Source organism: Zalophus californianus, chromosome 3, assembly GCF_009762305.2.
Source record: "Zalophus californianus isolate mZalCal1 chromosome 3, mZalCal1.pri.v2, whole genome shotgun sequence".
Taxonomy (NCBI): domain Eukaryota; kingdom Metazoa; phylum Chordata; class Mammalia; order Carnivora; family Otariidae; genus Zalophus; species Zalophus californianus.
This window is the reverse complement of record NC_045597.1, coordinates 180,901,240-180,925,394: the sequence shown is the minus strand read 5'-3', so window position 1 is coordinate 180,925,394 and position 24,155 is coordinate 180,901,240. Positions and strand designations below refer to the sequence as shown.

The 24,155-nt window shown below is 44.4% G+C and overlaps 1 protein-coding gene across 2 annotated transcripts in view; it reads left to right on the top strand.

Moving 5' to 3' along the window:
• The window catches only part of SERPINE2 (serpin family E member 2), a 60,158-nt gene that overhangs the window by 15,514 nt on the left and 20,489 nt on the right, over positions 1–24,155 (top strand). For both annotated transcript variants that reach the window (XM_027590817.2, XM_027590816.2), the window contains 2 exons: positions 18,879–19,159; positions 21,381–21,608. In XM_027590817.2, coding sequence (XP_027446618.1) covers positions 18,901–19,159; positions 21,381–21,608 — 487 coding nt within the window. In that variant the 5' untranslated portion in view covers positions 18,879–18,900. The remainder of the gene's footprint in view (positions 1–18,878; positions 19,160–21,380; positions 21,609–24,155) is intronic.

Genomic DNA, 24,155 nt, shown 5'->3' with positions numbered 1-24,155 from the left:
ATAAATAAGTACCCAGTGGTGCCAAAGGGAGAAGCAAAACACAGGATGGATCACCGAATGTTGTATTTTAGTTCCATGGTGTCGGAGAAGCTGACTTCTCAGGTGGGCTCCCCTTAGATGGCATCCCTTAGGGGGTTGCACAGCATGCAGCACCAAAGAAAAACTCAGATTCCATCAGGAGCCCCAGGAATGTTACAGATCAGAGAGGCTCACAATTACCACACTTGTAGGAGATGGAAGAATGAGAAGATGGTCCTTTAGCCAGTTAGCCTACTCCCCACTCAAACAAAACCTGCATAAGAAGTCCACTTGCCGTAGGAAGGTTATTTGATAAGTATCTCACAAAAGCACATTGGACAGTCGATGGTCCAAGTTCTAGAACTCAATCTGGGTCAGTTCCAGATGGCCTGTGAGGAAGTTCCTAGTCCATGAGCCCTGGAGGCTAAGTATTGTCAACACAGTGCCACACAGTAGATGCCTTCATTCTCAAGTGGTGGGGGCTGTCTGTGTCTTAACTACAGGTAATAAAAGACATTAGCCCTTGGAGACAGTTTATTAAAAGAGATCATTTTTTAGTCCTTACCTTCTATCTAAATTCTATTTCTTAATTTGTAGAACAAAAGCTAGGGGTTAAAGGTTTGCATACCTGAGGAACAACACTAATTTGTGAGTGGTACCATCATTTATTGAATAAATATATATTGAGTGTCCATTGTTGCTTTAAATTCCGATGCTTTTAATTCTTTGCTAGTTTGGTTATCACTTGTCAGTTGCCACCATCGCTGGTCACTCTTGTCTTGAGAGGGGACATTATGGCTGCTTTTCTGGTTTTCATCTCTTCTGACTAATTTTCTGTATAGAGAGATACTAATGGTCAAACGCAATACAATTGCATGTAAGGTAAAAGCTAACTGACACTTTTCTCATTTGCTTGGAACTCTTAACACTACGTATCAGGCCCACTTGGCTTCTGAGTCCCTTAAGTACTTCTGTCTCCGGTTCGCCCATAGCTCTCGAGGTTAGGCTGTGTTTTCCCTTCATTTTGTCTTTTCTAACCTTGTGCATTACTCAGGGCACAGGACCAAGGGAACTGTTTTGTTGACGGAGAAAGCACATGAGTATTTGTGCAGCCTCTAAAGCTCTGTTAGAAATGGAAAATGGTTGTCAATTTTGCAGCTCCCTTTCCCCAGGCCCCAAGAGTCTGGGCACTCCTTCTTTGGTACCTGTTACTTTGACAGCCCCTTTCTTTATGGCTACATACTCTGCCAGCCACCATTTGATCAACCATCGAGAATATTGAAGCATCTTTTCGCACTCCAGGGCAGTGCTGTAGGCACTGAAGAGATCACAGTTTGGATTCCTGAGTGAAGGCTGTTACACAAGTCCCTTGCTCCTGGCAGGCATCTTGCTGCTGTTTTGGGAATTTTGTCTGGGCTGCAGAGATTTGAACCTGTCAAGTCCGAGACTGTTTGTTTTCTCAGGAAATGCAGCCCTATTAAAGCCATTGTTTTAAAAGTCGCTGGGAGCATTAAAATCCTCAGTCATCAATTAGTAGTGTGAAAATTTAGAAGTGGCTGGGGCTTCAGGCAAGCAATACTGACTTAAATGTGTAGGGCACTTTAAGACAGCTCTTGATTGTACATTTTAAAATAGGGAATGCAAATTGAAATTCCTCCTGGGTGCTTTAAATCATGCATTATATGTGCAGTATTTTCAATTAGCTGCAGAAAAAATACGTTCCGTGTGGCTCTATTTTTACAGCTGGGAATTGCGCTGAGAACACAATTGACTATTTCATACATGTGAGATTTATTTAAATGACTCATGGGGCATTTGCAGTTTAACCAATAATTGAAAATATTGTTGCAGTGTGGCAGGTAAAACTACGATGTCATTTTGCATTCCTGAAGAGGTTCTCCAAGCTCAGTCGCATCACATTAGTCAAAGGGGTGGGCAATGGACAGGAAGTTCGTGCAGTATTGAGATTCAGTCCTTCACATTTCATTCCTGGGCTGTGCCACACCACAAAAAGACCAAGGATGCTTGACTGTTAGAGGGTTCTGTGGGCTGTGCATTCGTGAAAGACCCCAACCAAGCATGAAGGCGTTGTCTTGTTTCTCTTTCCTGTTTTCACGTACCAGATACAGACAAAAGATCAGGTCAGATATGGGGAACCCCATCCTTCCCCCAACTCTTCTCTTACTTCCCATTCCTTTCCCACCATGCTTTGCCAGCCATTTCATATCAGACATCACCTATAGTACTGATGCAGAAAGCTAAGTTGACTCTCAGGATGGACCAACCAGCCTCTCCGTGGTCATTCATAAATGTTACTGGGGATTTGGAATGCATGTTCTCACTGAAATGATGTTGTAAATGGTGGTTAGGTAATTATTAAAATGCATTGTTGCTCAATGTGATTTAAAATATGGGTTACTTAGGTATTTAATGGTCAGCATTAAAGTCCTAACCACCAATTTTTAATTTTTCTCTGGATCAGTGGTTCTCAACCAGGGTGATTGATCCTCCCTATCACCCCAGGGACATTTGTCAGTGTCTCCAGATGTTTGTCAATGTCTCGGAACATTTGGTTGTTGCAGTTGGGTGGGGGGTGCTACTAACATAAAATGGGTAGAGGCCAGGGATGCTGCTTAACATCCTGCAATACACAGGACAGTCCCTCCCAACAAAGAATTACCCAGCTTAAAATGTAAATAGTACCCAAGTTGTGAAGCCTTGCTCTAGAATTTCTTAAAAAAAAAAAAAAATGACTTCCCCAAATACTTCAGAATACAACCTGCTTTTAAGATGGTGGTTTCTGTAATTGACATTAGTACATGAGGGGAGTTAAGGTCATAGTTGAAAACCTGGCTTTTTCATTAATGCCTTGACATATTGAGCACCTCAGTGTCCTCATGTACTATGTTGGATGTTGGGGAAGAGTGGGCAGCAGGACAGACAGGGGCCTCCCCTCACTCACAGGCACAAAGAGAAGGGGAGATGGCAAGTTTTCCAGTCAGGGGGAGCATGAGCATGGAGGCCTGAGGCTGGAAAGAGCCTGGCAGCTCCCATGAACTGCCAAGAGGAAAGTGTCTCTCTAGAAGGAAGCCAAATCCAGACAAGGCAGGTCAACTCATAGGCTGTGGGAGGGAATTTCATTTCATCATAAGAATTAGGGATGCCATAAGAGGGTTTAACGCTGGTCTTGGTGCCGAGGGTCGTGGTCAGCCTTCCTGGTCAGCAAGGTCACTGGGGTAGTACAGTGAGTTGGATATAAGAGACTACTGTTCTATTCCAGGAATGCTGGTGGCTTGACTGGGGGCAAAGGAGGTAGAGAGAGTAGACCGTTCAGGAACTGTGTCAGAGGTAGAGTGGTAGAGTTTGTTGATGGGTCAAATGGGGAAGGGAAGGATGAAGGGTGACTCCCCCACTTCCAGCTTAGATTCTTGGATGGATAGAGTACCACACCAATTGGGTTGTAGAACCTGGAAGAACAGCAGGTTTAAGGATGACTATGTACTTTTTCCCCCCATCTTAGAATTTCTATGAAAATGGGTGAGGGGACTTCTATATGTCTTTCTACTTAATTTTTTTTTCTTAAAGGAAACTGTTCAAGTTGGCTCTGCTTGCTAAAATGTAAGGTATTTCTCCTGTAGTACCTCTGTTCTCTGCTTGCTATCATAATAGGCTTTCCACTGTAGCTCAGAATTGTTTCTAAATGGCTTCTTTGGGAAATCACCAAGCATTTTCTATATTAGATATTTTTCTGTCTAAGCAAGTAGAACAGAGATGAGAGTCAGCTTACCGTCAGACTTGTACCATTGAGGCTTTCGACCACTAAGGCAAGTCTCATCTGGCTTCACTGCACTAAAAATTTTTTTAAATTGTTTTAATCTAGGGCGCCTGGGTGGCTCAGTTGGTTAAGCGACTGCCTTCGGCTCAGGTCATGATCCTGGAGTCCCGGGATCGAGTCCCACATCGGGCTTCCTGCTCAGCAGGGAGTCTGCTTCTCCCTCTGACCCTCTTCCCTCTCGTGCTCTCTATCTCTCATTCTCTCTCTCTCAAATAAATAAATAAAATCTTTAAAAAAAAAAAAAAAAAAAAAAAAAAAAAAAAAATAAATTGTTTTAATCTAATCCCACCCTATTTCAGCTTTAGCTGAACATTTATCTTATTCTTGAGCCTGGTAGTCTTGGAAAGAACACAAGGAAGGTCCCCAGAGCCTGAGTCCATTTCCAAAGTCACCCAGTGACCATCAGTAATTTCCTGACCCCATCACCAGGGCCATTTTTGGAGGCTTCATGGACCCTGGCTACTGCCCCCTGGAACACAAGGCTACCTTCCCTGAGGACTTGTGACCAGCTGCCAAGCTCTGATAAAGTCACATACTAGACCTTTGAATTCCTCCTACAGCAAAGAAATGAAGGAAATGGCCCACAACTGAAAAAAGACACCAAGCAAATAGAAAAGACAGCTTTTAAAATTTTGATTTTTAGAATTTGGAATTTGGGGATATTTTGCAATTGAGAGAACTATGAAGATAGGTTGGTGTGCAGGCCTTAAGAGGCTGAGGAGAGACCCAAGGACTCTTGAGGCACCACAATGATGGTAGGAAGTGGCAGTAATGGCGAAGCCGGCTTTGATTGAGCTCTTAATATCTTCAAGAACTGTCTAAAGAATCTGAGATGTGCTACCCTTTTTTACTCTCTGCAACAGCTCATAAGGCAAGACTGCTATTATACATACCCATTTTACAGATGAAGAAACTGAGGCACGGTTATGTGAAGTACTTGTCAAAAGTCATATAGTTAATTGATAATGGAGCTGGGATTTGAACTTGGGTGGTTTGTCTCAGGAGCCTGCAGAGGCCAAGAAGACTAATCAAAGAATTATGAAAAGGCATAATTATGCAAAAACATATTTTTGGCATCTTTTTTTTAGAATATTGAGGGTTTTTTGCATGCCTATTGGGAAAAGAATTAAAGTAAAGATCTGTCTTCAAGTGCATTTGTTTGCTGACAAAAATTTTTAGATAAGGTTTTGTTTTTTACTTGTTTTGTTTTACTTTTTTATTTTGAGATAGTTGTAGATTCATATGCAGTCGTAAAAAATGCTGCAGCGAGATCCTTGTACCCTTTCCCTAGTTCCCCTAGTGATAACACATTGCATAACTATACACAACAGTAAATACCACAGCTAGGAAATTGACATGGGTACAAGCCATCCATCTTACTCAGGTTTCTGCAGGCACTCATTTGTGTGTGTCTGCACTTACTTGTCTGCGGTCTTATCATGTGTAGATTTGTGTGCCCACCACCACAGGGAAGATAGCAAAGAGCTCCATCATAAGGACCCTGTGTGTTAGCCCCCCACTCCCAGCCTCCCTGGCTCCTGGTAACCGCTAATATGTTCTCCATCTTTTGTCATTTTAAGAGTATTTTATAAATGGAATCATATGGTATATAACCTTTTGGGAATCAAAAATTTTTTCACTCAGCCTAATTCCCTTGAGATCCATCCAAATTGCTGAGTGTACCAGTAGTTCATTCCTTTTAAGCTGAGTGGTATCCCCTGGTGTGGATGTGCCACGGTTTCTTTAAGCATCCACCACTAAAGAACATGTGGCTGTTTCCTGTTTGCAGCTATTACAAATAAAGCTGCTGTGTACATTGGTGTACAGGATTTTGTGTGAACATGAGTTTGCACAAATGTGTAAGATTGCTGGATTATATGATTAAATGATGTTTAGTTTTGTAAGAAACTGCCAAACCATTTTCCAGAGTTGGCTGTACCATTTTACATACCCACCAGCAGCGTGTGAGTTTTCCGGTTTCTCTGCCTCTTCTCCAGCATTTGGCATTATCACTAACTTTTATTTTGGCTACTCTGTGTAGTGATGGCCCACTGTAGTTTTGATTGGCATATCCCTAATGGCAAATGATGTTCAACACCTTTTCATGAGCTTATTGGCCATCTGTATATTCTCTTCAGTGAAATGTTTGTCCATGTCTCTGTCCATTTTCTGACTGGAGTGTTTGATGTTTCTTTTAATGTTGCATTAATATAGTTCTTTATATATTATAGATACTAGTCCTTGGTCAGATATGCAGTCTGCAGATATTTTCTCCCAGTGTGTAGCTTGTCTTTTCATCATCTTTGTAGAGTCTTAGAGCAAATATTTTTAATTTTGATGATGTCTGGTTTATCAGTTTTTCCTTTTTTGAGTCATGCTCCTAGTATCAAGTCTAAGAACAAATAAGGTTTTGATTCCTGCCTCTGCTAATGCAGTGGTCTCGTTGTTGAGAAAGAAGGCAGTGGGACGGGGTGGGCATTGGAGTGTATGGTTCTTCCAGCTCCTGTCTAGTTTGGCCTCTGGTGTGTATCATGATGAGCTGGTTGTCATGGTTATGGCCTCATCTTAGAAACCCCATAAGATGATGATGGTGTGAGAAGAAAGATACTTCCAGAATCTCAGTTTCCCCAACCATTTATGATACCTCCTAACACAAGAACTTTTTGCACTTGAGATCTGTCTGGAATACTCCTCCTTGCCCTCCACTGTGTCCCCCTTTGTCCCATCATATCCAGCTCACCTTCCGATGTCCCCCCTATGTGGCCCTTCCTCAGAGCTCCCCCTCAGCTCTGTTGACCTTTGGAGCAGACAACTCCTTGTTGTGCAGGGCTCTCCTGAGCCTCGTAGGATGTGAGCAGGATCTCTGGCCTCTGCCTTCTAGAGGCCAGTAGCACCCTCCCCAACACCCAGTTGTGACCACCGAAAATGTCTGCAGATGTTCCCTAAGGATGCACCTGCCCAGGTTGAGAACCTTGGCTCCAGGCCCTCAGCTCTGGGAGAGTAGGTGCTGAGTCTGTCTTGTCCGTGTTCTCACCTCAGCACCGTGCCTGTCACCCTGTTGTCCGTTAGTGTTTGTGAAAAGTAAGTGGACAAACTGTAGCCACTGTCAAACCCCTCTTTATGTGGCAGCCTTGGGAATCCCACCCTGACTGCAAAAGAACCAAGTTGTGAATTTGAGCCCTAGAAATCTAGAGTCCTCTCTACACAGATGAATATGGGCTTCCTTGTCCTTCCCGCTGGCTGAAATGAGGATGCCTGAGTCTTCCAGTTCCTGCCTGATTAAAGCCCACATCCTCTCTTAACACTGCCAATGCAGGGGCCCTCACAGCCACTAACTCTGGACCTCCTTCTGAGAAAAAGAGGGCATCCCTGCAGGCAGAAGGGGAGCTCCTGCGGGTGGCATTTTTGGGTAATGTGACGCAGGGCGCTCTCAGAGACCCAATTCAGCGTTCACCTGCTGAGTCTCCTTTTCCACTAAGCTGAGCTCTGCTCCCTTTTCATGGGGGAAGGGAGGAAAAGAGGGGTTTGGGCTCCGTTTGGCTTAGCAAAGCACGTAACCAGATGTAATTAGTGCAGAAAGTTCCCCGGCAGTAAGTACAGTGGCCATAAGAATAATTTAGGGTATGTGTGAGTGATTTAGGTTTTTCTCTCTGTACCTGGTAGTTCTGTTCCCTGAGCCGGAATGAGAGAGCTGGCTTTGGCTTAGCAAAAAAAGACTGCCGTGGGGGTGGGTGGGGGGAAACCACGCAGCAGTTGGGGAGGACAAAGCCTAGTTATGTCAGCCCTGGCTCCCTGCTGCTGCTTCATGGGGAGGCTGTCGGACTCCCAGAGGCTTTGCAGCCTTGGGAGGCTGGGGACTCATCATCTTCCTGTGGAGGAGTCAGGGCCTGTGACTCGGCCTGGTGGAAACGCTTTCCCCGGTGCTCCTGGCTGGAAGCTCAGTGTGGCCTGGCCATCCCCACACCTCCAGCCGCACAACTCCTTGACAACAGGCTGGAGGTGAACCTGATTTGATGAGGTGGGCCGACCGCCCAGAACTTTAGTTACTGGTAACACAAACCTTCTTCCCCACTGGGATTGGCAGAAGGGAAGCCGCTGGATGCCCTCTTTCACATGGAAAAGGCTTGGATGGAGAATCCTAGGGAGAACCACCAGGACAGCTGGTGTCCGTGCAGTTGTGGCTGTGACAGGAAACAGTCTCTGACTTCAGACTGAAGCCTGGATTGCAAATTAAGGAAAGCCGGTGGCGTCATGGCCTGACAGCGTGGGGGGAGAGTGGGAAGGGGTGCTTTCTTGTGTGCTAGCAAGGTTCTCTCTCACCCTTGGCACTAATGCACGAGGCCGGATAATTCCTTGTGTTGGGTGTTGTCTTGCACATGGTAGGATGTTTAGCAACATCCCTCACCTCAACCACAGGATACCAGTAGCACCCCTCCCAGTTATGACCACCCAAAATGTCTCCAGACGTTGCCCAATGCCCCCGGAGAGGGGGTGCAGTGTCACCGCCCTCCCGGTGGAGAACCACTGCGTGAAAGAAACAAACATTCTGTTCAATTCTTGTGCCTCATAAAACTGTGGTCGCTTGTTTACCCCTCGTATTTGATGACTTAAACACAGGACAGAGAGGTAGAAAGAAGGCAGTGTTTCTTGACTTTTTCCTTGGTTGACCCTTTAAACTCCATCACAGGATGCAGCATGACACATTGGCTAAGAGTGTCCATTTTCAGACGTGTCTTCACCCCGTACGATCTGGGCAGGCTATTTAATTTTTCCGGGCTTCTATTTTTTGTCATCTGGAAAGTATAAATACTAATGCCTACTTAAGTTGAGGACTCAGCTGGATGTTGAATATGTAAAATTCTAGGTAGGGTGTCTGGTGTATAATTGACATTCAATGAATGATGGCCATTATTCTTGAGTACTTAAGATTGTGCTCCACAAGTTTTTTGTTTTGTTTTGTCTTGTTTTTAAGAGAGGAAGGGAGGGAGGGGGGAGGGGGGGTGCAGAGGGAGAGGGAGAGAGAGAATCTCAAGCAGGCTCCACTCTCAGCTCGGAGCCCAATGTGGGGCTCGATCTCACCACCCTGAGATCATGACCAGAGCTGAAATCAAGAGTTGAACGTATAACTGACTGAGCCACCCAGGCGCCCCTGTACTCTACAAGTTTTAAGCAAATTGGGATTTTTTTTTTTTTTAATTCGCACTAACAGTTGCTGCTACTTAAAATAGTGATTGGAACAGGTGATTACCACCGAATTACAAGGTGTTTCATAAATACTGAGTTCCTGCTATATGTCAGGTACTATGGTAAATGCAGGGAATAAAAATATTAATAAACTGTAATCCCTGCCTTTAAATATCTAATAGGTAGATTTAGCTATATAAATGTGTCAACTCATGTGCATCAAAATAGAGCCATCACTTACTGAAAAAACTCACCATGAAGTGGTCTGTGGGTAGGAATGGGGTGTGACATGCACCTGAATGTATATAAAGGGACCCCACTATATTTCTTAACTCTTTCTCCTTTTCCAGTAACTACCATTTTTAATTCAGGTTTGTATGATCCTGTGACTTAACCACTATTCTTGTGCCCTGTAGTCTTTTCTGCTCCCCCTTTCTATACATTTCAGCTGATCTAAGTTCCCACTGCTGTGGCTTTCTAAACAGAAAAAGGAATGCTTGTTTTAACGTGATCTGTTCAGTGTAGAAATTTTGAAAAATACAGAACAGTATAAAGAATAATAAACTCCTCTTCCCACCATCAGAATAATGATATAGATAATATCTGGATATCCATCTTTCTAGTCTTTTCTTTTTTCTGTGCCATATATTATTTTTACATAGTTAATTATACCATAGTTTTCCTTTTTCCATTGGGATATATCCAGAATCTATTACCATATCTTTAGATTTTCTTCCAGTATAGTTTCTCAGCAGCTGGTTGATATTGTGTTGAGTGGATGTCATGAACTGACCCTTATGCTCTCCCAGAAGCGGTCCCCGAGCCAAGGAGAGAGTGTGAATGATTCACTGAGGAAGTGCTCTGGGGTGAAACAGTAAGGGGGTGGTAGAAGTGGGAATTGCAAAGGAAACAGCCAGTTAGGGAGTGATAGCAGTGAGGTCCCACAGCCCAATCCCATGGACAAATACTGAGTTCCTGCTATACGCCAGGTACTATGGTAAATGCAGGGAATAAAAATATTAATAAACTGTAATCCCTGCCTTTAAATATCTAATAGGTAGATTTAGCTATATAAATGTGTCAACTCATGTTCATCAAATTAGAGCCATCACTTACTGAAAAAACTCCAGAGAGTCACCTCCTCCTTCAGGTGGTCTCTGCCACCTGGAGGCAAAGGAGCTAAGCTTTCCTACACCTTGACCAGTAGTTGGTGGCTGTTGGCCTGGTGGGGGTGGGGGGGCAGTGGGGAGACAAAGGAATGCTGTAGTGGTGAACTCCAAGCCACTTAAGGCCCACTAAGAAAATGCGCTCCAACTCCCAGAAGCAATCCGCTGAAGGTAACAGGTGCAAATATTAGCACCAAAGCACGCAAAGCTGATAAAAGATCACCCTCAGTGCCCCCTTCATTGAAAATTTAGGTTGCAATGATCATTGTTACTGCAGTTATTTATTGCAAAGAATATTGCAATGATTCTGCTCTTAGAAATAACTCCACAGTAAACATTTTTAGGCCCAAATCTATTCGATTATTACCTTCAGATTGATTAACAGAGGGGGTATTACTGTTCTGATAGGTATATACATTTTTAAGGTTAGGCATACCCCAAATTGCCTTTCAGAAAGCTGTTTTGTTTTATCGATATACACTTCCAACACCTCCTGGTTATTTTTTTACCAGCAATAACTTAGAGAGCATTGATTTCTGACCTATGAACTGAGGACCTATAGACAACATTAGAGTTATTCTAAGGGGTCAAAAAAGTCATGTTCCTAGTCTAGCTTTGAGTAGAGACAGAATAAGTAATACCTTAAAGTATGATTTTTGGAAACATATCCAGATGCTGTTATAGATAAAAAGATTTTGCATTTTATTGAACTGTTTATGAATTCATAGTTTTTATCCTGTAGTTTCACAAGTACTTTTTTTTAAAGCATAATTACTTGGGAAGTATCTGTGATACTTGTTTATGTCTAAAGAAGGTACTACCTTGTTTTAAAGATTGAGAACCACTGGTCAACATCACTATAACGTCTTAGGTCATCTCTTGGCTGTCAGTTAGGGAATCACCCATTTGAACTGTTGCATCTTAAAAATTTATTAATAAGAAAGTGTACAGGACTTGATACCATAAATAAATCAGATTTAGTGACCTAAGACAACAGACAGAAAAACATATCTCAGAACAAGTAAACATTTTTTGGACCATACCCACCTCTACTCCCATTGTAATAGAACCCCTCTGTTCTCTTACAGAGACACGGAAATATGCTGGCATTATCTTACTCTATCTTAAAATATGTTTTAAAGATACAGGGCTATATCAAGGTGGAAGTATTGTGTTCAACTCATTTTCTTAGCTTGAGACTTTAAATAGCTGTTGTGCCTTGCCTTGGATGTCTTGGTGAGTGGATGGTAAAATTGAAATTTGAAACTTAGATGAATTTCCCTTAGAGGAAAATAGAATAAATGTCCCATAATCTTGTATTCTAAAAGATAGACAACTAACAAAACCCCAGTTGCCTTCTTCCTCCTAGCTTTCCCTTTTACCCCAAAAGAGATTTCAAAACAGATGATCTGTAGATAAAGGCACTTGGATGTCAGGAAGAGTACTTAACAAAATGTGTCTCCTCCAAGGAACAGTTTAAACATTGTTGCCATACATTTCAGTGGCTGCAAATTTCGTTCCTGACTACTCTTAAGTTCCTTTTGGCTAAATTCATTAGTGTCATAGATCAATCATGCACTTTGAAGTCTGATCAAAATTTAAGGTAAAAATCCTCAGAGGACGCTGAGCATCTCCCAGTAACGTGAAGGAACATTTTAGAACCACCAGCCTGCTGTCACTGTGGTCAGTTGGCATTTCCGGTTTCTTAAGTTGTAAAGATGCTGACTCATTCTACTAACACTCTGCGCACTTCCCAGGGGTATCAAGATGCACTTCAGTGTTGCTTGTTCATCTACCCTTAAGAGAATGTGGTATATATTAGGAAAATGAAGACAGGTTTTGATGCAATCCATTTCAGTAACGTCAGCAGAAGTCTGAGAGACCAGAGTTGTTCTCCTGCATGTATAGGGCCGGATTTGAGGCTTAACGTCAATTATTCGCGCATAACAACCACTATCACTTCGCAGATCCAGTCTTAATCACCGTGGATCAACTCCTACAGTCTCTAGAATGCCTCTTGCCAAACACCCTTAAGAGTTAGACCTGTGCCTGTTGGCAGAGTATTGGAGGGCAGGCGGTGTTTGGGCCTGACAGCTGGGCGGCACAATCCGAATTATGGCCACTTGGACGGCTCTCTTTGGCAGCCCAGCACTTTTCCTTCATGTTTGTTTCTCTGGGGAAAACTGGCAGGAGATGTCACAATTCCGTATAACCTGATGTGCAGTTTTCTCTGTCTCCTGTAGCCCCCTCCTGTAGAAGAAATGGTTGGTCCAAAGGCAGAACAATACGGGGCCTTGGTTCTAAGAATCAGGAGCCTACAAACACAGAGACCAGCAGGATATCTGTACACTTGCCCAGTCCAAGAGAAAGGGTCAGCTTTCATTGAGGAGGGGGGCTGGTTGTCGCCCCTTCCCACCTGAGATAAACTGGGGGACTCTTCTTGTCATGCTGGATGCCAGTTGTTCACTCCAGGCACTCTCATTTTTTGGTTCCCACAAGCCATCAGGATGGGTTTGATCCAGGAGACTAACTGTCTTCACATGAGGATGATCCGTTTTGATTATCCCAGCCCAGCTTTGAATGTCCAGCTCCCTCCCCCATCTTTTCCTCATCTGTGGCCAGGTAAGCAGTCTCTCTTTCATAATTTGAACTTTAACATTTGGCTATGGTCCAGAGAGTGCGGTCAGTGGATTTTGGATTTTCCACATTGCCTGGGATTCCCACAGTTAATTTGGAGTGTGTTTGGTGAGGATACTCAGATTGTCTCTAAATACCGTCTCCCACTGAGAGGAACCAGAGCTCCTTCGGGAAGTGGCTGATTCTACCTAGGGCAAGAAGGGTACAAAATGAGCCTGAAATATCTTGTCAAAGCAGAAAACAAGGAAGCTGTTGAGACTATGAGGTTATATGAGAGCTCCATGTGAAGAGGCTCATTTTGAGCATCAGAGAAAAATAATAAAATTTCAGTGGATCAAGATCCTTAAAATATGTTGAAAATGATAAGTTCATAATTATACTAAGAAAACAAACAAAACAGACCCTCTGATCAACTCTGAGATGCAGGGTAACCAACTCATCATTTTAAGAACAATCTAAGAAAGGAATCACGCATTCATCCTGCCCTTGCTATGCCAGCTGAACCTCAGGATAACAGAAGTGGTTGGTTATGGAAAATGACTTTTTACAGAAGTGTTCCAACTAATAAAGTTAGAACGACAATAGCATCATTTGGCAATCCTAATAAATGCACTTAGGCAGTGATCATGAGCAGCCTCTAACATCACAAAAAAGAGACATATGGCCACTTTTTCCTGCTTCCAGCACTGCTATAACACCTCTGTGAAACATTTTTGCAAAAAAGAAATTTGAACCTGCTCAGCCTCTAGAGCAGAGGAGGCAAACCTTCTGTAAAGGGCCAGGTAGTAGATATTTCTGCCTTTGCTGGCAGTACAGTCTCTGTTGCAGCTGGGCACTCTTTTCAGTTTGCTGTAGGAGCTCAGTGCAATCATAGCCAAAACAAAAAGTGTGGCCAGGTCTGGCCCAGAAGTTTGCAGACCCCTGCTCTAGGTCTAACTACGAACTAACAGGAAGTACAGAAGACAGAGAAACTTCTTAAGCAGCATCATGTGAATGCAGTTAGCAAAATCTAGACTGTGGGAAACTCTACAAGACAAACAACCTGGTTTCTTCAACAAAAGAGTTCAGAGGAAAAAGTTAAAAATAAAGCAACTGGGGTAAGACTTTTTAAAAGGCAGGAGACCTATCAACCAGTTGCAATGTGTGGAGCTTATTTAGATCCTGATTCAAATAAACTATTAAAAAATTTTTGAACACTGGCTAGATATTAACATAGTAAAGAGTTACTAATTTTTGAGTGGGATAATGATACTGTGTATATGTACATATTCCTTAGGTGTAGAAAATATGTTGAAGGTACTTTGAATTATACCGATGTCTAGAATTTGCTTCAGTACAGTTGTTGATTTTAGAAGAAATAAAATAAGCGATGAGTTGATCATTATTTTATAAAGGATGTTGGGTACTAGGGATTTACGTTATTTTTCATATATTTAAAATCTTTCATTACATAAAGATTTTGATACATAGATTTTATAAAATATATCACTTGAAACATTTTAAAGAATGAGAAAGGATGGAATACTTGCCATTTATTCGATACTCCTGGGTCCTCCTGAAACTGATGTGAATCATCTGGCTAAGAATTGGAGCCAGAAGAGTCTTCCAGTGTTTCCCCCAAAACTGTTTACATTTGTTATACTAAATAGAGCTGACAGATATCCTACCATTTATCATTTGAGCTGACAGTTACCATTTTATTTATCTTTTGCTCATGTATTATATGTAAAATATATTTTATTTTGTAAAAAAGACTATTAGGTTGAAAACAAGCATCATCTTTTGTGACCGGCTGGGTTAATCTGCCCTTGTTGAATCAGCTAGGACTCATTCAGTGCAGGAGTCTGGCCACAAGCTTTCACAGCCTGGAGAGGTGATGCGAGCGGTAGCAAGTGGTAGACAAGGTGGCTGGGAGCAGAGGGAGCTCACGCCCAGCCCCTGGCGGTGGTTACTGTGCGGGATGTCTGCCCTAGGAAGGAGGGCCCGGTGTTACCAGGGTCCCAGTTCATTTTCATTCTTTCTGAGAATGACTCTAAATCTAGATCATATGTGACATCTTCTAACTTGTAGTTGCTTAAAATATTTTTAGAGTGCCTTTTATTCCAAACCAAACATTTGAGCAACTGGGTTAGTCCCATGAGTCAACCTCTGATTCAGTGACTACCAGTGATAAGGCCCTTAAAGAAGACCCCGCGGCCACTAGGGTTCTAAAGTCCCATGGCCCTGCTTTCTGTGAGCTTCCAGGCTAGTTGGGAGGGAGAAACACACTTGAAAACAAGATGAAAGGTACAGATAGGAAATGATGTGGAAATTCAGAGGAGGGGATAAATAGACTCTTCTGGGACAGTCTGGGGAAGCCTCCCACAGGCTGTGATCGGAGATGGGAGAGCACTGGTGTCACCAGGTGGAGAGTAAGGGAGAGAAGCAAAGACATGGGTACACAGGCAAGACCCAGGCCTAGACCCTTTAAGAGGACGGTTGGCAGGTTTCACAGACCAGTGGCCCTCCATCATCTACCTACAAAGGATTTTCCAGGCCAAGATAATGTTCTGAACAGTCAGGTGGACACAGGCAGCAAATAGATGAAAGTATGACCCTGAAATTCAGCAGAGGGTTTGAGGATCTGAGCCTCAGATCTGAGCACCGCCTGTGTGGATGGTTGAAGGGACGGCGTCTGGGGAGGGTGTGTTTCTCTAACGTCTGCCACTGGGAAGGGAGACGGTGCTAAATGTAAGGCTGCGCTCCAGATCTGGCATTTGTAAAACCACCAACTCTGTTATTTACTACACTAAATCTCACTTGAAGCTCAGAGCAGTCCCCAGTTACTGCCCAGACATCCCCCACACTGGAAAGGAAAGGTTTGGAGTAAGAGACACCTAGAAGTACGTGGGGGAAGAGAATCCCACATTTGAAAGGTTATGCCCGTGGTGATAGCTTTATTTATAGGTTTATGATCCCCCTCCAGTGATGGCCTCAACCAGACTCTTGGTATGTGTGTGTGTATGTATGTTTTACTGTTATGAAAAGATTATTCAATAAATGGAAACATCTAAACAGATTTATAATCTTCCATACTGATGCTCTGCAATACATTTGGGCAACAGCTTTATTTCTTCTCTCTTATTTGAAAGTTTTAAGTATAATTTCTCCTAAAAATAAACAGGAGGTTACTATGTTCTTCCCATAATGAGAATCTGCTTATTGTAGAGTAAGCATTTTAGAGCCTGATTAACTCCAGCAGTTACTTCACGTAAAAGATTGTCTATTTGGATATGAATATGTATCAGTTAAGAGTTTTATAAGCCAAAGTAATTTATGAATCAGCACCGCGTTCCTGGCTACTGAACTTTGGAGAGGAGTGAAAGCTTAGTCTCAAACATGTACGTAAGCCAGGTGATCTTAAACTAGGGAGCATTTAGCCTAGGAAACTTAGGCCAAGAAGAAGTCATGCCCAGAACATCAATCAAAAATAGCTCTGATTCCAAGTTCTGCATAGCTCTGACACTGTCCCAGTGCACTGTTATGAGACTGCACATAGACATCTCTCAAAAACTTCCCAAATCCAAGAAACCAAGAAAAACACCCATGGCAGCCTTCCGCCGCTTCATAATGAAACTGTTCTTTTAGCAAAGAGTCATAACCAAGCAAAATTCTGCTAAATAAGTTGGCTATTTATTTGGGAGACGATCTTTACGGACTCTGAGACATTGGAGCAGTTCAATTTTTCTCTTGTTGATCCTTTCTACCTGTTTTATAGTCGTCTACATAAATCTCTAGCATGTGGGTGAATCAACTTTAAGCTATAAGAGGCACAACCAATTTGATGTCCTTTCTGAGTGTGCAGATTCAAATATTTTATTCAAGTGGTTGCTAATCCAGGACGATTTCTTTGGGAGGCTTGGGGAGTAGAGGGTAGGCGTATAGGAGGTAAAGTCGGGATACACTATAATGCAAGAGTCAACAATTCAGATTGACGAAGTTGGCACTAGTGACCGGACTTGACCGTTTGTAACAAAGAGTGTGTGGATTGTTTTATGCTCGTAATGGCTTTGTGGCATATGAAGTTTTAGCGAGGAGATTTATTTCTAGAAAGAGGGGAGGGAGGGAGGCTGGGAGGACACAGAGTCTAATTTTTAGATGAAATGAGTAAAGCCTCCATAGTCAGCATTTGGAAGCTCTCCAACGTCCAGCAGGCTGAAAGAAACTCAGGGGATTGTCATGGTATTAGAGCCAGTCCTAGGTGCCAAAGTCAAAATAGGCCATGCTGGCCATAGGAAAGCCCCAGGCAGGAGCGTATGTAGGTCACTTGCATGTTTTGAATTTAGACAGGCTGTCTTAACACAATTATTTACCATTTAAGCCCCGGAGAAGCTCTGTATGTTCTAAATTTTTTAAAATGTGATTGTTTCACAACATATGAGAAAATTGTAACATCACCTTGAATGATGGTCTTAGTGGTTCTCCTGTGACCCTGGGTTGGGGGGTGCAGGTGGGGAACTCTGCACCCAGTGAATTTCACTCTCCTCGGAAAATGTTTGAAGCTCACTGTGAGGCTCAGGACGGAGCACGATCTCTTTCTCAGTCACGTTCAATAAATATTATTTTGATGCAGTAAAAAAATAATTAACAAAAACGGAAAGTATATAAGCCATCACATTTAATCTCACATATATTTATTGAACATTTACTATGACCTGGCGTGGGAAGGAAGACAAGGAAAACCCCAGATGCCAATTTTGCCCAACGCTCCTGGTATGCTTTTCTCTGGAGCACAGAGACCTTCTTTCCCTGCACTTCAGGTCCCCCGTTTCCTAAAAGACTCCCCTCTTATTCTTTGCAGACATTCCCATATACATGCCAGGAGGGCACATTGGCTCCTCTGGAAAATTGTGCTTCGCAGAAGTTCAGGTCCCCAAGGGAGGAACCAAATTAGCCACATCATGAATTCTGCTTTTGTTTTGCCGACTGCCTCTTTTAAGTTCTTATTTAATGACAGTATTTGCTTTTCCGTAAATACATGTAAATCTCCTACCTCTTACTTGTCACAGCCGAAGGAAGCTCAGTAAGTGGTAATCAAGGAAGAAAGCATATTTCAGACAAATCACTGTAATTGGGAATATCTGTGTAAACGGTGCCGTTCTTACAATTGACAAATTTACCAATTGTTCTGCCCTGTTGTAGATCTAAGGGTATCACCTAAGTTTGTTTTAATTAACAATCCCTTAATTAAGAAAGTATCATGCTTATGGTAAAAAAAAAAAAGAGTCTGAGGACATAGGGTTATAAGGTAGTCATAGAGACCCGAGGGATTCACCCCCTTTTTTTAAAATCCTCCTGTGGTTTCTTGTGACCCTTAGAAGGAAATCCAAGAGCCATACATACTGGGGTCTCTGGGCCTTAGGGTTCTGGACCTTTCCTCCTGTTCACGTCTCCCCCAACTCCCTCCTCGGTGGCCACGTGCTGGGGGCGGGGGCGGGGGTGGGGGGATGCTTCTTTCTCATTCAGGACTCATCACACCTGTTCCCATGGCAGAGGTGTCTTCCCTGGCCTGCTGTCCCTCATGTTGTCCCCGCCTCGTCCTTCGTTTGCAGGCACAGTGTTTTACTGCCGGGGTCCTGATCCCTCTCTGAAGTTACTTTATTGCTTCCTGGCTGATTATCTGTCTCCCCTCTACAGTGTAAACTCCAGGAAGGCAGGGGTCTTGCCCATCTATTTATGGTTGTATGCCCAGTGCTTCAAAAAGGGCCTGGCACATGCTAGTTCTCAGTAAATACCGCTACAGTTGGATGAAGGGTAGTTGTAAGATTGAATGGCACACAACTGGGAGCCTGCCAGGTGGAGGCTCCCTTCCACTCCCTCCCCCAGCCCCCTAACAAAATATGGCAAAAACTGCTTAATCCATGCTATTCTATTTTAAACAAATTAACAAAGCACTCAATTATACTGAGTACAATAAATCATACCTAATTGAATATAAAGTAGTCCCCCCAAAGGTGTTCATTTAAGAATTCACATATTTTTTTAATCTAATTTTTCAGGTTGTCCTTGTCGAAAGGAACCATGAATTGGCATTTTCCCTTCTTCCTTGTGGCCACAGTGACGTTGCCCTCCGTGTGCTCCCAGTTCAACCCCCTGTCTCTGGAGGAACTAGGCTCCAACACAGGAATCCAGGTTTTCAATCAAATCGTCAAATCCCGGCCTCATGACAATGTGGTCGTGTCCCCCCACGGGATCGCGTCTGTCCTGGGGATGCTTCAGCTGGGAGCCGACGGCAGGACCAAGAAGCAACTCACCACGGTGATGAGATACAGCGTGAATGGTGCGTGCCCTGTGGGCTCTGGCCGGTGGGGCCTCAAGCGAGTCCTGCATCCGGAGGGGCTTCTCTGGTGCCATTCTGGCATCCAGGACGGATGTGCCAGTGCTGGAAGTGTCTTGACCGTGCTGGTGACCACATGAATCTGTGTGGGTGAGAGAAGTGCAGAGAGCCACGCACACACACGCACACACACACAAATCCCTGTAAAAGGCATGCAGTGTGCATGAGCTCTGTGAGCTCTACCCGTGGCAGTCTCCGTGTGATACTGTGCTGTAGTCTTCCAAGGTGTTACCACTAGGGGAAACCGAGCAAAAGGCACAGGGGATGACCCTGTATATTGTTTTGCAACTTCCCGTGAATCTATCATTATTTCAAAATAAAAAGCTAAAAAAAAAAATTTTTTTTTTGAAGTCAGGCCCAGTGGAAAAGGTTTGAATTGTTGTTTTGAATTATCTGTGTACACTTAAGAGTCTCTGTCTCCTAGCACTGGTGCTTCGTGGCTCCTGCTCAGGTTTCATCCCCCAGAGTCTACCTTGCACCTGCCTCTTGAGTGAGGGCCGCGTGTGAGGGAGCAGAACGGGACCCGCAGCCTTCCTCTGGGGCCACTGGGCACCGCGGCCCTAAGCGAGTCCCTCTGCACGTCAGAGTCTTCGCTGCTTTATTGGAAAACGAGGGAGTTGCCCTTTCCATGTTCTTCCATTCCTGTTAGCCTCATAAAGTTCTAGGAATCTTGACTGCATTGATGCCTTTGGCTGGGAGAGGAAGACCAGAGGGACAGGCGGGGGTTCGAGAACTCCGTGCCTCACTCCATGCTCCTGGGTGGCTGTGTTCAGTGTCACCTCCTGAGCGGCCAGCCCCAAATGCCTAAACTTGCCCCGCTCTGTTTACATGGCCTTCAGTTTCTCATGAGTCTGCAGTTGGATCACCTTTCAGAAGCGTGGAATGACTTAGTCCTTGGAACACACCACTCTGCCCCTTGCTTGGACGCTCGGAAAACTCTTAGTGATTTATCGCTTCCCAGTGAATCACTGCTAGAATTTACGGCCCTTACCAGTGCCATCGAGACCCTGTCAGCTAGTACAGTTCCAACGCAGGGACTGGACTTCTGTTTCACACTGAGCCACATTCATTCAGAGCAGTATTTCTAAAGTTTTGACAGTGTTGCCTGTGGGTGGCTTCCTTCCCCCACGCTTGTTTTCTCCCGAATCACTAGCTGTTGTGTTGTGAAATGGGGCTTCCAGTCAAGAGACAGACTGTTTTAGGGGAGCCCGAGTGGTTTTTCAGGCCCTCTGAGAACTCAGGATAGTGATGCTCTTACCAAGGACAGAGGCAGAACAGTCTGGGGCAGGAGAGGAAGATCTACACCAGTCTTTTTGTGGCAGGAGACTGAGGCATGTGGAGGAGGCCATGTGGCCAAAAGGGACAGGTGCTGGGTCTTGGCCTCTGCTGTTCCCTTACCGATAAAGTGGGCCTGCCCCACAGAACAGCACAAAAGGGAGGGTCATGAGAAGCCAAACAAAGGGCCAAAGGGCCACCTCCCTGGGCCCCGGGGCCGACTCAGCCTGCCCTTATCTAGTGGGTCTGCAGAAGAGACACTCAGCGTGTGGCAGGTCAGCTCTCCAGGACACCATCACTGTGACCCCCTGCAGGCTGTTTGAGGACAGTGTCATTTTGAAAGGACCCCAAGCGAGTAACCCAAGAATCTGTAATTCGAGCTCACTACAGAAACACATTTCATTCTTACAATTTATTTTCCTCTTCTCCGTGTTCTAAAAGCAAATGGAGTATGTATGAATGGCTCGTGTTAAAATAAAGCTTACATTGCCATAACATTAATCCCCATGCTTTTTGAGCTTGAGATCAGGTAAAAACCACACTGTTCTTGGATGGTGGCACCTGGCAATTTTTTATGGTCTTTCGAATGCTTATTTTATTCATCTTTTTTTCCAAAATAGAAAAAAAAGAAATCGCAGCGTTAAATCTTTGGCAGGAAAGAGCACTAGAGATTGCTAGGAAAGAAAAAGAATGAATTAGGAAGATTCCTTGGATGTATTTCCCCATGGCTACGTAAGGAAGAGTCTGCCAGTCTTCCTAGTGACCTGGCACCAAGAAAGTCTCCCAGGAGGACAAGGTCTATGTGGGCGAAGGTGTTGAGATGCCTTGAATATGCTAGAAGCACCACTGACTTAAGAAATATTGCTGCATTTTTCCATTTCTCCTCCAGGAGTCGGTAAAGTGTTAAAGAAGATCAACAAGGCCATCAGCTCCAAGAAGAATAAGGACATTGTGACCGTGGCCAATGCAGTGTTCGTGAAGAACGGCTTCAAGATGGAGGTGCCCTTTGTCACCCGGAACAAAGACGTGTTTCAGTGTGAAGTCCAGAACGTGAGCTTTGAGGATCCAGCCTCCGCCTGTGATTCCATCAATGTGTGGGTCAAGAACGAAACCAGGGGTGAGTGGCCTCGGTTCCCCGGGAACCGTTTTGTACGATCGTATACCCTGTGAATGAAAGTGTGAGGGGGACTCTGAGCTTCTAACAGGTCCCGTGGCCCTCCCGTTGTGAAACGCCCGGACCCCCCTGGCTGGTGTGTCTGTGCTCTCTTAGCAGGTTGCATGACTCCGTCTACCTTCCTTCCCTTTTCTTGCTGCCTCCACCCCGCTGTGCTGTTCGGGACGTTTCTCCCTGGGGCCTGGGCAGCAGAGTAGACTGCAGCCCCGCTGACTCTCCCCTTTCCCCACTACACCTCCTCCCTGGAGGCCTTGCCCGCAGGCCCTGGCCTAGTCTGCAGGCTCGGTTGCTCAGTCCTTCCTATGTTTCTGTGACTGCCCCTCTCCAACCTGCGAGATTCGGGATTGATCTCTCTCCTTGCTTTCCTTCCCTCTCGCTGCTGTCCCCTTCACGAAGTAGGTGCCTCCGCTTGGCTTACTGTCAGCATGTGATTATGCGTTGTCTGTGCCCCGTTACTGTAGCATGATTACGTGTTTACATGCGTTTCTCCTCTCATCAGACTGAGGAAATGTCTAACGTGGGTGTTTTAAACCTGTTAATTTGCAAACTAGAGGTCTAGTTGGAAATACTCTGGACTAGAGATGGGTCCAGAACAACAGAGGAAAGTGAACACTGCAGATACAGGCTGGGGAAGCTTTTCTCATAGGAGGTAGAGTTAAGGTCACAAGAAGGGACCCAAAGACTCAATTGGGACCCAAGGACAGAATGTGAACAAACTGGCTTTTCGGGTCCTCTTTCTACAAGCATGGTTCTGAGGGCACCTGCCTCAGAATTATCCAGAGCATTTGTTTTGAATGCAGGTCACTGAACCCCAGCCTCCTGTATCCGAATCTCTGAGGGACGGGTCTAGCATTCTGCGCTGAAATGACTGCTCCCCCCGTCTGCCCCCACCCCCCACCCCCCAGCAGACTTGTATACGCAAATGGCTGAGAGCATATGACAGACTAGTGCAGTGATGGACCAGGAGGGCCTGGGAGGGTGGAGGAGAGCCAGAGTGGTTTTGGTCAGTCCACGGCATTCCTTCTCCACAGGTCCTGGATAGCAAGATCCAGGCTTTCTTCCTAAAACCACAGAACAATCCCGAGACCTGTGAGTGTGGAAGGTTTAGTGGTTCTTTCTGGGCCTAGAGGCCTAAGAACAGTGGGTTGCTGGCACTCAGAGCTGGATGGCTGGATGACTATGGCATGTCGGTTCCCCTTGCTAGCCTTCTTTACCAATGTGCTGGTCACAGTAAGTCACACTTGTGTGCCACGTGACAGAGGTCAAACTACCTGGACACACACTGACTCAGTTGCTTACTGCATCTGTGGAGGGGAGTGTGGTAAGATTCAGCCGTGTTTTTCAGCCCTACAGACCCACTCCTTCTTTATAAACAAAGATTTTTACTATTCACTCTACCATCCTGAAAGGAAATTCACAGCTCATGTAACCTGTGCACAAGTACACAAAATTTTTATTCTTCTTTTTAAATTGTTTTCAGGGTTTTTTTTTAATTTTTTATTGTTATGTTAATCACCATACATTACATCATTAGTTTTGGATGTAGTGTTCCATGTTTCATTGTTTGTGCATAACACCCAGTGCTCCACGCAGAACGTGCCTTGTTTTCATTTTTTTTAAATGTTTTATTTATTTATTCATGAGAGTCAAAGAGAGAGAGGCAGAGGCAGAGGGAGAAGCAGACTCCCCACTGAGCAGGGAGCCCTATGCGGGGCTCGATCCCAGGACCCCGGGATCATGACCTGAGCTGAAGGCGGACGCTTAACCATCTGAGCCACCCAGGCGCCCTCGTTTTCAGTTTTTAAAGATTATATTTATTTATTAGAGAGAGCGTGTGCACACACAAGTGGGGGGAGGGGCAGAGGGACAAGCAGAGTCTCCACGGAGCAGTGAGCCTGTTGTGGGGCTCGACATGGGACTCGATCCCAGGACCCTCAGATCATGACCTGAGCCAAAGGCAGGTGCTTAACCGACTGAGCCACCCAGGTGCCCCACAAGTACACAAAATTTTTAAAAATTAGTATAATGCCAAACTGTAATACAAGGAAAAACAGAACTAATTTATGTATGTAGTTCAGTAGGTAAACCCTTGGGTACCAACTACACCTGAGAACGTAACGAAGCAATCGTATTCTTAGAATAATTGCGAGCTGACAGCTACAAAAACAGACCGAGACAGGTATGTCATACCAGTGACATGAAAACCACAAGCTGCCTTCCGATTTTTCTGAAGACTTCTTTTCTAAAACTGCAAAATTCTTGGTAAATTTCAGAACACAGTAAGAAGAGTCTCCGCTTGATGTGCACGGCAGTGATATACCTAGAAAATTCAGTGTACAGTAAGAACATGCCCCCAAACAGATACCTTTGTGTTTATGTGGAAAAAAGAGTGAGGTTGTGGGCTCAGGGGATGATAAGCTGGTTTGTTGCTAGCGTGAACATCCAGCGCGGGGGCGTTTGGAAGCCACATGGCAAGCAGGACACTTCTTT